The sequence below is a fragment of the Armigeres subalbatus genome, chromosome 3 (assembly GCF_024139115.2).
Source record: "Armigeres subalbatus isolate Guangzhou_Male chromosome 3, GZ_Asu_2, whole genome shotgun sequence".
NCBI classification, from domain to species: domain Eukaryota; kingdom Metazoa; phylum Arthropoda; class Insecta; order Diptera; family Culicidae; genus Armigeres; species Armigeres subalbatus.
In genome coordinates, this window is record NC_085141.1 from 63,857,628 (window position 1) to 63,873,195 (window position 15,568).

A 15,568-nucleotide genomic window follows, 5' to 3' on the forward strand; every position below is an offset into this window, starting at 1 on the left:
TATAAGTCTTGGTGAAAGATCTCTGTGAATTGTCAATCTAAACGCCCGAATAGAATGATATTATACATCTATTTTTCTAGTTATCGTTTTTTGATTACAGCGAATTATAATGGAATTTTTAATGGAATCATCAAAAGTATCAAACAATAACTATACTACGAATAATATTTATGATAGCGTCTATAATAATTTGATTTTAGATGATACACTCAATGGGTCGTTAAGTATCGTTACCATTCAAAAAGGCCAATTTTTTCATATATTTTTATTGGGCGATTTTACCAGATATCATTAGATTATCATCATTTCTTTTTCTTACAATGATTCGGAGTATAATCGATTTTTACAAAGAAGATTAGTAGAATGAGATTTCGTAAAACGAATTCCGGACCAAATAATATTCAGTGTTCAATCCAGATTGAAAAGCGTGTAATAATTATTTAATTATATGATAACCGTATTATAGGATGTGTTACGACCCCCTGGTCGACGCGGTCCACCAGAACGATTCGCTTTCTAACCCCTCGCATCTAAACGATCATTCTTCAAACCCGGATCAGTCAAACGATGACAGACACTGAACGTCAGTTGAGGATAAGGGAACGATGAATGAGAGCAAGAAGAAAAAGTAGTGGGATATTCTAGCCAAAACAAGAGTTTATGCGATCTCAATTCCTAAAATTATATATTTCTATATTATTGTTAATCATTACTACAATCTTGAGGTAATTAGATCTCTAACTTGTAAAGCCTCGATGTTTAGCGTTTGCTTGAATTTCTATGTTAGTTTCTTGAATTTCTTTATAGTTTTCTGAATTCTAGAACGGTGACCCGACCAACCAATTATAACCCTAGTTTACACACATGTTGGATACATGAATTCAATGTAAGCCTTATGAATAATTCGGTCAAAAACAATTAAAGCTAATCAAGCTTCTGTATAGTTACTAGGTTTATAGCTAACGAATAGTTGAGGGAAATAGGACGGTAGAAAAGCGTGACGTTATATACTAAACGTAAGTAAGACCAACTCAATGTGGCCTGTATGAAACTGATTTATCCAATTATAGGAATTTTTTAACAACCGTCAATAAATCGTTAAAAAATTGGAATTATCCGTCTCTTCAATTATTCCGCTCCGTTGGCCGGACAGACCACAGGATGTATAATATTATTCTACGAACTACGATACTGGATATGATAGTTAAGAAGGTGTTTTCTCAGTTTATAAATAATAAATAAATGATCATCAAACAAGTTTTATTTATATTTAATTTACCATCTTATATAATTATTATTTACATACCATATTATATTGAAATTATGTTATTATCATCAGTGCCTCTTCGCAGATTTCGATGGTGCTGCATGTTCCTATAAGAAATCAAAGAAAACAATGAATAACAGCTTGAAATCAATCCTGGATGTGTATTTTTCATGCCCCGATTTCTTGATAAGCATGCCCCATGGAATATTTAGAACGCCAGCGCTGATTTTTATATAAAATGGTTATTAAGCCAAGCCCATCATAAATTATTCTCACCTTCGCAAGCGTTTTTTCGCTGCTCAACCACATCCGCATGGCGTAAAGGCGTACTGTTTCCCGGTAGCTCAACTCCTCGATCCACACTCGATGCAAAATGCAACACTTGATCAGGTCTCACATACATGCGAACCAGCGCACCTATGCATGTGTATAAACAGTGTCAACAGATCATCCGAGGGAGCTCACACTCGTGCCTGTTCTGTGCTTTCAATATAACCGTTACAGGTATGAGGTTGATATTTCTGGAATTAAACAATTAATATATATTATTCATGTTTTGCATAGTTGAGTTTATACTTACATGCATTATAATCCGTTATTTTTTTTTCTTTCGCACAAACACAATGCACACCGCCATTGACTTCAATAAAACTTGGATGGCAGTTGGATCTGTTTCCGATGCGATTGTCACTATCACACTGAAAAAGAAACAACTTCATTTCTGTGTTGGTGAATATCTAAATTATTTATGGTTAGATACGTATACAATAGTATGATATCAGGTAATCCTTATTATAACATGTATAATCTGCAAATTATTATATACGATCGTGGTTTTATTTCTGTCAATCATATAATTGTACAAGTATCATACAGTTTAAAATGATTACAAGTGGAATGGAATGCCAATAATATCAACCATTCGGCGTACCATTTATTTCTATTCGGGCGTTATCATGCACTATGGTCAATGGGAAAACGAAAATTTCCGTGTAGGTCTATTTCAAAATTGGGTGAAAAGAACTAACTTTTGAGCACTTTGTTTCTTCCGTGTACACCTCTCAAAAAAGATAACGGCCTATTTCGTAACACGTCTCTGCAAGAAAATTCCAACAACTAGCGGCACCGATCAAGATTCGCACATCAGACGTCCATCTTGGATGGCGGCTTGGAAACAGTGATGGCAAATATTTTCCAGTGAAACCATTTAGGTCGTATTAAAAATATTAAATTGAAATTAATCAACTCCTAAAAGATTTGCCATTTTTTACATCATTTTCTTATTAATTAAACTCGTAAACAAATAATAGTTGATCTGCAAAGAAGTTGAGATAATTATTCTTTTTAGTAAGGGCTATAAGAATATTAGAGTAGGAACTTATTATGCCTATGAAAAGGTAACGCTTCCATAGCTTTTCACCGTTTCGAGCTGTCGATTTTTTGCCAAACGTCCGCTCTTGGCAACGCTGGCTCGCGTGCATTAAAAAGTACAGCGACTCGATCGGGCTCGGCGAAACGGAAATTGGTCGTGTTTTTCGCGTATAATCAGCCTCAAACTGGTGGAAAACTGTAGAATCGTTCGTTACGCGTTCGATCAAAGTGAAAAGTGCCCATTCAAAGCGGAATTTGTAGGTGAAAAGTGTGCGGGAAAGTTTTCGCGATCACAACTTCGACGACGACGAAGAAGAGGAGCTGCTGCTGGACATCTTTCTCTTTTGTTGGTTGGGATTTGCTGCTTTCGGGTGAGACGGTGGAGTGGGTGAAGTAAAGCGGTGGAGGAAGAGTGTGGCAACGGAGAAGGCATCAAAAGCAACGCACTGTGTTGGCCAGCGAGTGTATAAAGTGGAAACGGGACGAACGGCCACCGGGAGTAAGTGAGACGGCAACACGCGGCGGCAGCGGCATTACACGGAGGAAAGTAGCAAAGGGAAGGCGAAAAGTTGTGTAGAGCGTTTTAGCGGAGAAAAATGGAAGCGGAATCAAACCTGGCGGAGGTCGCTGTCTCCAATAATGGTGAGTACCGATAGGAAGAGCTTCAGTACTTGGGGGCATTTGATTGAGTTTTTATTTGGGCTGCAAACTCGGATGTAAATCTTTTCGAAAGTCCAGTTTGGATAAGGATGAAATCGGGTTGTGGGTGAAGTGGGGGTCAACAGGTAATATTTTTTCAGCAAACACCTTTTCTACATCGGTGAGCATTTTTCTTGTTCTTCGATGTAGCAGAGCAAGAGTCAGCTTCTGCAGAAATCATGACAGATGAGTTTGTGTGCGGTTTGGCATTCTCTACTCATCTTCGCGACTTGGGATGTTCTTTTCTATGAAATAAATTTTGTATTATAATGCAAATATTAAGTGAACACAATTTTTTGACACTACATAAGAGTGTAAACGGGAATCAGTTTGTTGGCCGTTTTTTATGCGCGTGATTTTTGAGTCGTTTTTTACGTGATGTTTTACCGTGATGAACTTTTAAAATTCATAAAAAATCGCGCTAATAAAGTACCCAATTGAAAAAAAAACGGGATGTTTTACGTTATTTTTGTGACTCTGGCTTTTTTTTTTACTACGCGGCACCTACGCAAAAACCTTTGACTCGGTGAATTTACATACTTTTAGGGTTTGTAAAATTTGATCTAGTGATATTTAAGGCGGAACAAATGCCAGATTCTTATTTTGCTAAAATCATAAAAATAATCTGCTTTTTTAAATGAAGGGGTTCAATACCAGAAACGACCCCATATAAGAAGTTGGGCAAAGTACCGTTTAGGATGGTTTATGGAAATTAACCAATCAACTGATTGACAATTTCCTATCTAAATGCTACTGTTTTTAACTCCAATGTTGATGATCATTTATAGGAAATTGTTGCCTACCTCACGGCTTCAGAGTCAAAGATTTCCGCTAGTTTTGCCAATTTTAATTTTCAACAGTTGGACAATATTTATCAATAGTTTCTGTTGTGATGTTAATCATGTTAATCATAGTAAGCCGTTCATTAATGCCAACAATGACAAATAATAAATTAAAATCATTCTGTTATCAACCACCATACAAGCAAGTCGTTTTATTGCGCTGCTCTAATAGGTTATGGGCCTATTCGCAAACCATTATTGAAAAAAACTTATGATATTTAAGATGCCGTCTCGTACCTGGTAGTAGGTAGTAGCATAGTCGGTACAAATCTTCCTGGAATCGAACGTTTAACCGGTAGAGATAACTGGGCCACCTGGAAGTTCGCTGTACAAACTTTTTTAGAGCTCGAGGATATCTGGTGCGTTGTGAAACCGAAGAAGAAGGACGACGGAACCTACGAAGACGTAAACGCAAACAAGGATCGTATGGCAAGAGCGAAGATCATCTTACTTCTTGATCCCATCAATTATATTCATGTGAAAGAAGCATCGACGGCGCGTGAAGTCTGGGTAAAACTAGAGAAAGCTTTCGAAGATTCAGGTTTGACTAGGCAAGTCGCTTTACTTCACAAATTGATCAAGACTGAACTGTCATCTTGTGAATCTCTGGAAGTTTACGTAAATCAAATCATATCGACTGCACATCAACTCAACGGGCAATCGGCGAAGAATGGATTGGAACCCTGTTGTTGGCTGGTTTACCTGACAATTATCGTCCAATGATCATGGCGCTGGAGAACTCGGGCATAGCCATCACTGGCGACATTATCAAAACGAAACTTCAAGAGGTGCGTATTTTGTCAAGTGAATCGGCGTTCGCAACGAATAAAAGATATGGTAACCCCGGTAAGCAAATAAAGAAACCGAATCCACCTAAAGGACCAAAGTGTCGAAAATGTGCGAAGTATGGTCATATGTATAGCTAAGGATTGCCGAAGTTTGAAAAAGGAGAACGCATTCTGTGCCGTATTGCAGGGCTGGTAGCAAGTCACTTTTTAGTGACTTGGTCACTATTTTGAGCCTAGTCACTAAAAAGTCACTATTTACATCCAAAAGTCACTAAAGTCACTATTTTTCGAAAAATGGTCACTAAAGTCACTTTTTTCGCACTACCGTTTGCAAAAAAAAAGTTCAAAATAAAAATCATTTGTGCCTACCATTATCATCAACCAAATCAAATGTAAATCTGTTAGCAAAATATATAAAGTTTGAGAAATTGCTCCAAGGCCGTCTTATGAAAGGCAGAGTGGATTCGAACCATGGACTTCGGGATCGAGAGGCCCGTATGCAGACCACACAGCAAAGCTTGGGTTTACGTTTAGGCAACTCCGTTTGTAAAGCGCAGGATTGTTACGACTACGCGGATTTCGAGATTTTCGCGGTTTTTGCTGTTTTCGCGGATTTGATGCGGATTTACATAACGGTTTTGAGGCTTCGCGCGGATTTAGTTTTGGGTGGAAATTTAATAAATAAGGAGCGTAGGCTTTTGTTTTCGATAGCAAAATGGCGTTGAGAAGGGACTCCACATTTGATGTCTATGCTTACACATTTTTTTTTTTTTTGATATTTCCAAGCCATTATTGAATGCATTATACTCTTGAGCACTCGTTTAACAAGTATTATAAGGGTAAGAACTTTGTTGACGCGCGAGACAGATAGACCCTTTTTTGATGTACGGCGCCTCCGTAACCTACCACTACATTCAGCATCAAACGTCGTCGTATAGATGAACCTGTCAAAAGGATACGACAACCCGGGATGACTAGCAGAATATTGTTGATCGAAACAGCAAGCATTGTAATCACGTGAAACAAATTATTGCTAAATTATTCAACAGTTTATATTAGTGCCTAAATCGTAGAAAATACCATACCAATTGAACTCCAGCAACCTCAGAGTTCATTAGAAGGTGAAGTGTAATTAAATAGTCCTATAAATATTCTTACGTCTAATAGTGCGATTACTATTCAATATTCCTAGATAGATTTCCGCACGTATTATATTCTCCAGAAGTGAATTTAGGATGAACAGAATTTTCTTATAGTGAAAAAACCGTGAGTAATAGTATTGAATTAGTCCACTCAATGAGGTACTGTAATTCACCTTGTATAATAATAACAGGCTTTCAACGATAACCCCGAAGCAAGTGTAGGTTTAACAGCTACTCGCTCTATATCAGAAAACTTAATTGTAAGTGAACCGAATTTGTACCTATTAATGTGATTGAACATTCGATTAATCTTAAATATAATTTCAGTCGAGCCGCGCTACGCCCGGGCTACGAAAAAGTTTAACAAACTCGAAATTAACGAGTCACGATGAGCGTGACCAACCCTAACCTCACTCTTCGAGATGGAACAATCAGTTGCAAGAGTTGCAATCGTCCGGATGCGGCCGAGGACATGGTGGCATGTGATAATTGCAACGGTTGGTGGCATTTTGGATGCGCAGGCGTACAATCTTCAATATGTGATCGTTCCTGGCGTTGTCCGAACTGTTCTACGTATTGCGGATCCGAACTATCGACGGCTTCGAGCGCCCAATTGCGGCTAAGACAGCTTGCGGAAGCCAAAGCCCTTGATGACAAAATCCGGAAAGAACAAGCCGACAAAGAACGTGAATTTCTGTTGGCGAAACACCAATTGGAAGCAGAGATCGAAGCTAGGAGATCGGTAGCTGGAAGTCTGCGAAGCCATCAAAGCCGACATAGTCGTCATAGCAGAGTTGGAGACTGGGTAGCAGAACAGGATTTTGCGACGGAAAATAAGGTTATTGAGAAACTACAGCCAGAAACCGGCCAAACCTCTACCCCAATAATCTCGGGTCAGGTAGAAACCGGAGCCAAGGCAACGCCGTACGAACGTCCACAAATGGCCACCCAGGATCAGCAGCAATACACGACTACTCAGCATGAACAGCCAAGAGTCACAGCTTCCTCGGAAAAAGTAGATCTATCTCTTTCTAATACACCGGTCGGATTACCAAAACAGCTGCTTCCTCCAACGAAATCATCGAGGCCTACTGAACCCTTAAATTTCTCAGAAAAACCAACAAAAATTATGGAAAATCTTTTCACGCTAAGCGGAGCAGTGCCAGCAAACACAAACGACCAAACTCTTCCCCCACCTGAATGTACGCGTGTCATGGAACCAATCCAGAGCAATTTCTCCAACATGAAACTAGCATCGTCAGTGCCGATTTACACCGCAGCATCGATGAACCTGGCTGGATGTTCAATGGAGCCTTTCTCCACCAGCCAAATTTTGAGCACAACGGCACTCCCTACATTGTCTTCTTCGAGAATAAGGATGTCACAACTTCCTGCGGCAGGACATTCGGCCACAATGGCGCCAATTGTGGTATGCAAAGCACCTCTCACAATTCCTACGACAACACAAGTATCAACACTTTTCGCAAACGAAGCGGTGGGTACGAGAAAGCCGGTCAATGTCATCGGACAAACTGTATCTACGGCGCGTCAGCCGGTTCTACACAGAAGTAGTGATACAGTAATGACTTCTACGGTAACGGCCAACAACAATGAACCCCTTCTCTTTACGCATCCCCCCGTGAATCAAGAGTTCCGTGAAAGTATGGCAGGGTTAGCCGTGGGAGTGCCCGCGTCGAATCACTACATTCCACACCAAGCGTTTCCTTCTACGACAGGCAACGAAATTCCGTCCCTGCCACCACAAGCGCATCTACCATATCCTTCGTGGTACCAGCAACCAATACCACCGTACTGGCCACCGCCGTACTATCTGCAACAGTATCCGACACCAAGCCAAGCCCATGTGACACTTCTTGAAAACAGTATTGCGGAAAAACTCGGCGTAGAAGGGGAAAAAAGCTCGCTATGTCTACAATGCTATGTCAAACAATGTAACGCGAAATGAACCCACATCCAAACGTGTACAAGTTATAATATCTGGGGATGGTGTGAAAGCGCAGTATGTCTTAACACAAGTACAGACGGTTGCCAGTCTAGGACTTCCGCGGCAAAGCTTGGATTACTCTGAACTCGTAAGTAATTATCCACATCTACGAGGACTGCCAATCAAAAGTTATTCGAAAGCAGTTCCGACGATCTTGATTGGGGCTGATAACGCCCGATTGAAGTTGCAACTCAGCAAGCGTGAGAGACGAGATGAAGAGCCAGTTGCAATCAAGACAAAACTGGGTTGGACGATATTCGGTGGACGACGGGGGACAGTGAAAGGCCAAACTATGATGCACGTTTGTGACTGCTCTCAGGATCAGGAACTTCATAATTTAGTGAAGGCGTTTTTTGAAATGGAACAACTAGGTGTAACAGTTACACCTGCGCAAGAATCAGAGGAGGAGTTACGAGCTAGACGAATACTCAAAGAGACTACTAGGCGAACAGAATCCGGACGGTTTGAAACCGGGTTATTATGGAAAAGCGAAGAAATACAGTTCCCCGACAGCTATCCGATGGCGGTAAGGAGGCTTAAATGCCTTGAACGACGACTGCAAACTGATCCAGAACTCCGAAGAAATGTGGAAGCACAGATACGGGATTATCAGGAACAGGGATACGCTCATAAAGCAACTAAAGACGAGTTGCGACAGCTCAACAACCCTCGAGTGTGGTACCTACCACTTGGAATCGTTCGCAACCCACGTAAACCTGATAAAGTGCGCATCGTATGGGATGCTGCCGCGCGCGTAGGTGGTGTCTCATTAAACACCATGCTACTAACTGGACCAGATCTGTTGACGCCACTCATGTCTGTGCTCTGCCAGTTCCGCCAAAAGCAGTTTGCTGTAGCTGGTGACATAAAACAGATGTTTCATCAGTTGCGTATCAAACAAGAGGACAAACAATCACAAAGATTTCTCTGGCGGGCGGACCCCACCTCAAACCCGGACATTTATATCATGGACGTGGCGACGTTTGGGGCAACCTGTTCGCCCTGTTCGGCTCAATATGCGAAAAATCTGAATGCATTGGAGTACCAAGAAGAATACCCGGAGGCAGCAAGGGCTATTAAGGAGAACACATATGTAGACGACTACTTGGATAGTCGAGACACTATCGAAGAAGCGGTCAAGCTGGCGGTCGAAGTTCGCGAAATACATAGCAAAGCCGGATTCGAGATCCGCAACTGGCAGTCGAACGATCAAGAAATCCTGAGACGCATCGGGGCGGAATACACCACGGTGCAAGCAGCAAAGAATTTCATCGCCGAAAAGTCCAAAATTGCCGAACGTGTCCTAGGGATGCTCTGGAAACCGGATGAAGATCTGTTTGTATTCTCGGCTGAGTTCCATAAGGATCTCCTTCCACTATTATCTGGTAAAATGGTGCCTACTAAAAGGCAAGTTTTGCGTGTGGTAATGAGTCTTTTCGACCCGCTTGGCCTGATAGCTTCCTTTACAATTCACGGTAAAATCCTTATCCAGAACATATGGAGATCTGGAATTAATTGGGACGATCCTATAACCGATCGTGACTTCTTAAATTGGAAACGGTGGATAAAACTGGTTCCCGAGCTGAGCAAACTACAGATTCCCCGCTGTTATTTCCCCAACTATGAACGGGAAAGTTATCGCTCTTTACAGCTACACGTGTTTGTGGACGCGAGTGAGCTCGCTTATTGCAGCGTTGCCTATTTCCGCATTATTGATCGCGGAATCCCCCGGTGTTCTCTGGTAGCTGCCAAGGCAAAGGTTACGCCATTACGACCGCAATCCATACCACGCAACGAATTGAACGCAGGTGTGATTGGCGTACGGCTCATGAAAACCATATCGGAAAACCATTCGCTGCAGATCACCAGACGGTACTTCCACACTGATTCAACAGTTCTTCTGTCATGGCTACGTGCCGATCCTCGCAAGTATCGACCGTATGTGCAGTTCAGAACAACGGAAATCCTAGAAGAAACAACAGTAGAAGATTGGCGATGGGTATCTACTCGGTTCAACATCGCAGATGCAGCAACTAAGTGGGGCAACGGTCCATGTTTCGACTCGCAAAGCAAATGGTATCGTGGACCAGATTTTCTCTGGTTACCAGAAGAAGAATGGCCAGTGAAGAAACTACAACTGGATGAACCGATGGAAGAAATGAGGGCAACGAACCTACACCACAAAATCATGACCGACTCAGTACTAGATTGGACTAAATTCTCACGGTATGAAGATATTATTAGATCTTTGGCCTATATCTACCATTTCGTTAATTGCTGCTCAACAAAACAACAAGTTCGGTCCCGATCAGGCACGGTTACGTTAACTAGTCGAGACTACGTGATGGCCGAAAAGAGCTTATGGCGATTAGTTCAAGCAGAGGAGTATGGAGAGGAGATTTCCATTTTGAAAAACAGCGTATCAACCAAGGTGAAAGAAATAAGGCTACCCAAAACTAGCTCATTGTCAAAACTATCGGCATTCATAGACGACGACGGAGTGCTGCGGATGGAAAGCCGAATTGATCCAAAGGCAGCTTACTATCCCTACAGTTTCCGGAATCCGATAATTGTTCCCCGAAAGCACTACGTTACCGAGTTACTAGTGCTACGCTTTCATCAAAGATACGCTCACGCCAGCATCGAGACTGTCGTTAACGAGCTTCGACAGCTCTACTATATTTCTAAGCTACGTTTAGTGGCGAAGAAGGTCAGTAAGCAGTGTATGTGGTGCCGCGTATACAGAGCCAAACCGGATGCACCAAAAATGGCTCCATTGCCGGAGCCACGAGTTACTCCATTTGTTCGTCCATTTACGCACACCGGCATTGACTATTTTGGTCCACTCATCATTAAACAAGGGCGTAGTAATGCGAAAAGATGGGTGGCGATCTTCACATGCCTGTCTATACGTGCTGTACACTTAGAGGTAGTGCATACCTTGACGATCCAGTCATGTAAAATGGCTATTCGCCGTTTTGTTGACAAAAGGGGAGCTCCACAGAACATTTTCAGCGACAACGGAACCTATTTTCGAGGTGCCGCCAGAGAATTAGCTACAGAAATAAAATCTATCAACTTCGCCATCGCCAGTAGCTTTACTAACGCTGCAACAGAGTGGCATTTTAACCCACCATCCGCTCCGCATATGGGTGGTGTGTGGGAACGGAAAGTCCGTTCAATCAAGGACGCCTTGAAGGTGCTTGCACACCGTGAAAAGCTAGATGACGAAGGACTGACTACATTACTCTCAGAGGCCACCATGATTGTTAATTCACGACCGCTTACATTCGTGCCACTTGAATTTCCTGGCCAGGAAGTTCTCACTCCCAATAACTTCCTCTTGATGAGCTCCAGTGGAGTGAATAGTCCCGTGAAAATTCCCATCAGTGAGCCAGTGTCTCTACATACCAACTGGAAAGTAATGCAGCATTTGCTGGATCAGTTTTGGACAAGTTGGATTAAGTCCTATCTACCAACTATTGCTCGACGAACTAAATGGTTCTTCAATGTTCGTCCACTTCAAAAAGGTGATCTCGTAGTAATCGTCGACGAAACTGTACGTAACGGCTGGCTCAGAGGTCGAATAATTAAAACCTATCCAGCAAACGATGGCCAGGTACGCAAGGTGGATATCCAGACAGATTCGGGAATACTTCAACGACCTTCGATCAAAGTGGCTCTACTGGACGTATTAGAAGGTGGTAAGACCATGTAACGGTTAGGCCTCACGGGTCGGGGTGTTGACGCGCGAGACAGATAGACCCTTTTTTGATGTACGGCGCCTCCGTAACCTACCACTACATTCAGCATCAAACGTCGTCGTATAGATGAACCTGTCAAAAGGATACGACAACCCGGGATGACTAGCAGAATATTGTTGATCGAAACAGCAAGCATTGTAATCACGTGAAACAAATTATTGCTAAATTATTCAACAGTTTATATTAGTGCCTAAATCGTAGAAAATACCATACCAATTGAACTCCAGCAACCTCAGAGTTCATTAGAAGGTGAAGTGTAATTAAATAGTCCTATAAATATTCTTATGTCTAATAGTGCGATTACTATTCAATATTCCTAGATAGATTTCCGCACGTATTATATTCTCCAGAAGTGAATTTAGGATGAACAGAATTTTCTTATAGTGAAAAAACCGTGAGTAATAGTATTGAATTAGTCCACTCAATGAGGTACTGTAATTCACCTTGTATAATAATAACAGGCTTTCAACGATAACCTCGAAGCAAGTATAGGTTTAACAGCTACTCGCTCTATATCAGAAAACTTAATTGTAAGTGAACCGAATTTGTACCTATTAATGTGATTGAACATTCGATTAATCTTAAATATAATTTCAGTCGAGCCGCGCTACGCCCGGGCTACGAAAAAGTTTAACAAACTTTTTGTTGTAATTTTTCATCGTTTCTGAATATCCATTTTTTGTCACGTCCATTTTGACATAATTCCGAGATATTTCTCAGTTTCTAATTGATTAACCCCTCTACGACGAACCACACAGCATGATATTGTTGACGTAGCACCACATTAGAATTCGGATTTCCGAACCGAACTTTCTTCCGAAGTTTTATCTGTCGAACTAATTGATGTGTTGTTTAGCGCATTATTAGGCGAATCCGGCGCACTACTTTCTAAGTTGGGAAAGCTGCCTGTATCTGGAGAAAAATCCACCTTTGTTATAAAAAGCTTCCTAACTTTGGAGGAACTTTAACTGTAATTTCTGTAGCGATGACCGCAAAATCTTCCTGTAAAATTCCGTAAATAATTTTCGGAAGGTTTTACTTAGGAATTCACCAAACAATATCTACAGGAATTCCCAAAAAGATTTCTACCGAAATTCATAAAAAAATCTGCTTGTATTTGAAAGAGATTTTTTTTCAGGAATTCGTGGAGATATTTTTACAATAATTGACGTGCAGTTCCCGCGGAAATTCCTGAAAGACAGCAGGAATGTCTACAAAATATTTTGCCTTGAATTTATGGTATGAAAGAATTTCCGGAAGTTTTTGTGCTGACCTTTGGCATCGGATTTCTGTTGAAATCTCCGTTTGAACTCCTGGAGAAAGATTTCACAAGAATTTTACGCAAAATTTTTGAAAAAAAAATCCTCACATTTTCCGCACAATTTCTGAAAAAAAAATTCCACAAGGTTTTCCACAAAAAAAAACAACTTCCGCTGAAATTTCTAAAAAAAATTCAGAGTTTTCTAAAGTAATTTCTGCATCAACTTTTTTAACAATTTGTCCTAATAAAGATTCATAAGCTTTGTGATTTCAAATAATTCTCTGTCTAGTAATTGATTAGATCATTTTATTGCTTTTTTACCGAAGAACCGAATTTTTAACGTGCCAAAACGAATGTTCACACGTCTAACTACATAAAAATTAGCGAAAGCCTTTTGGATTGGGCTTCGTTCTAGCACTTTTTCACACTGTCTTGCAGCTGAATCATCTATATATGATGAAACATTTGGGAATATATTTTGACGAGACAATATTTTTTGAACGGCAGTACAAGCGCAAAATTTGTTATAGGCTAGATGTACCAGTTGTGGCTATAGCACCAGTTGTCGCACTAGTGCTTTATATGCCAAATGGCCAATCAAATCACCGCAATATATTTATCGATAAAGCATATTCATATGATACGATAACACCTTTGATCTCATTCAAAACAAGCAATGCATAATTGTAAAAATTAATTTTGCTTAATTTTTGACGTCCTTTGCACCAGTTGTCGCACTAGTGGTCTCAATTTGGCCAGTCCCATAAAAAAAAACAATGGGATTTGCCAAATAAGGAACCAAAATTAAGAATAGTGCCACAACTGGTGCATGCGTTCCTATTATGGATTAATCAATTTTAAGGATAATAACAAATTTTATTGTGGTTTTCACAGCTGTTCTGAGGAGCAGGAAATAAAACCTTTCGCTTGATATATAAAGTCCACCCATATGCCTTTTTTTAAAATAATTGTTCTTATGTATGGCGACAATTGGTACACCCACCCTATTTCATTCTGCCTTTTCATACACAAACTGCAGTTTCACGAAAAACTTCGAGCTCATGTTAAACTTCATTACCACAATGCCGTAGAACTTGCTTTACCCGTGACGCTGGGTAAATACCATTAGGTGGTGTGTTACGGAATAAGGTTTACCATGGTCATATTGCTAGCCTCTGGATGTCCCAACTTATATCTTCCTCAATATCCAACTTCGTGGTATTTATGATGGTGTCGCCAAGTCGGTTGCCCCCTGCTAAGATCCATCCTCTCCCTAGTTACGGTGAAGATGCACACGGCCAGCAGTAGTAATCCTCTTGCTTTCGTAATTTTTGTCTTTTCTTGATTTCTGATAGCATTCTAATAAGGATTTGAAAAAAAAAACATGATATCCCTAGTTTCCGGTCTACTACGAGTTACACAGTGACAATACGAATGCACCTCAGCTCATACAAAAGTCACTATTTGGTCACTTTTTCTGCTTCTGAAAGTCACTATTTGGTCACTTTTTTCGTCATCGTTGGTCACTAAGTCACTATTTTGAACGGCATTTATCGCTACCAGCCCTGCGTATTGTCTACTTTCGGGCCGATGGAAGATGAAGCATGGTTTTTCGACTCCAGTGCTAGCATACATATGACGCGAAACAGTAACCTGTTGACAAACGCAAAGCCTTCAAGTGGTACTGTAGTAGGAGCGAACGGAGGTACTATGCAAATAGCAGCAACTGGATCAATATTACTGAAGCCTAGATGTAGTGACGACGAGATTCCTGTTCGCGAAGTTCAGTACTTGCCGGATCTATCAGCGAATCTATTGTCGGTCAACCAGATTGTGAATAAGGGCCACTCTGTCATCTTCAACAATGAAGGATGCAAGGTGATAAATCAAGACGGCGACATCATAGCCACTGGTAGTCATCAACATGATCTGTTCAAGCTAGTAGAACGAAAACAATCTAAGAATTGCGTTATGGTATGCTCATCAGCAGCAAGCTTGAAAGTCTGGCATCAACGTTTGTGACATCTCAATATTAATGGCGTGCGTAGCCTGGCCAATGGATTGGTGACCGTAGTCAATATTGTTGGAGGTAATATGACGGACTGCAAGGTATGCCCAATGGGCAAGCATAGTCGACATCCTTTCTGCAAGCAAGGTTCTCGTGCTGATGGGATACTTGATCTAGTTCATTCTGACATTTGTGGGCCAATGGAGGTCAAGTCGCTAGGAGGAAGCCGCTACTACATTGTTTTCATCGATGACAAGTCGCGTAGAATGTGGACGTATTTTTTGAAAACGAAGTCGGAAGCTGAGGTCATTCAAACTTTTCGGGATTTCCACGCTATGGCAGACAGACAATCTGGAAGAAAGATGAAGATGCTCAGAACAGACAACGGAAAAGAATACGTCAATGCTGGTTTCAAAAATTA

General features: G+C 41.0%; 1 protein-coding gene and 2 long non-coding RNA genes across 4 annotated transcripts in view; 2 read left to right on the top strand and 1 right to left on the bottom strand.

Annotated features, from left to right (window-relative positions):
- Positions 1 to 494: 494 nt before the first annotated feature.
- LOC134223400 (uncharacterized) lies at positions 495 to 1,897 on the top strand. Its single transcript, XR_009982562.1, has 5 exons — positions 495 to 725; positions 808 to 886; positions 945 to 1,016; positions 1,071 to 1,606; positions 1,772 to 1,897. It is a non-coding gene; the product is annotated as an uncharacterized LOC134223400 (long non-coding RNA).
- On the bottom strand, positions 1,244 to 2,217 carry LOC134223401 (uncharacterized). Its single transcript, XR_009982563.1, has 4 exons — positions 2,199 to 2,217; positions 1,848 to 1,965; positions 1,544 to 1,788; positions 1,244 to 1,374 (listed from the first exon to the last, which is right to left on the bottom strand). It is a non-coding gene; the product is annotated as an uncharacterized LOC134223401 (long non-coding RNA).
- Positions 2,218 to 2,705: 488 nt separating this feature from the next.
- Positions 2,706 to 15,568, top strand: part of LOC134219697 (TP53-binding protein 1-like) — a 48,227-nt gene continuing 35,364 nt past the window's right edge. The window contains exon 1 of one of the 2 annotated variants that reach the window (XM_062698528.1): positions 2,706 to 3,280. In XM_062698528.1, coding sequence (XP_062554512.1) covers positions 3,235 to 3,280 — 46 coding nt within the window. In that variant the 5' untranslated portion in view covers positions 2,706 to 3,234. The remainder of the gene's footprint in view (positions 3,281 to 15,568) is intronic. The other variant, XM_062698529.1, reaches the window with a different exon arrangement.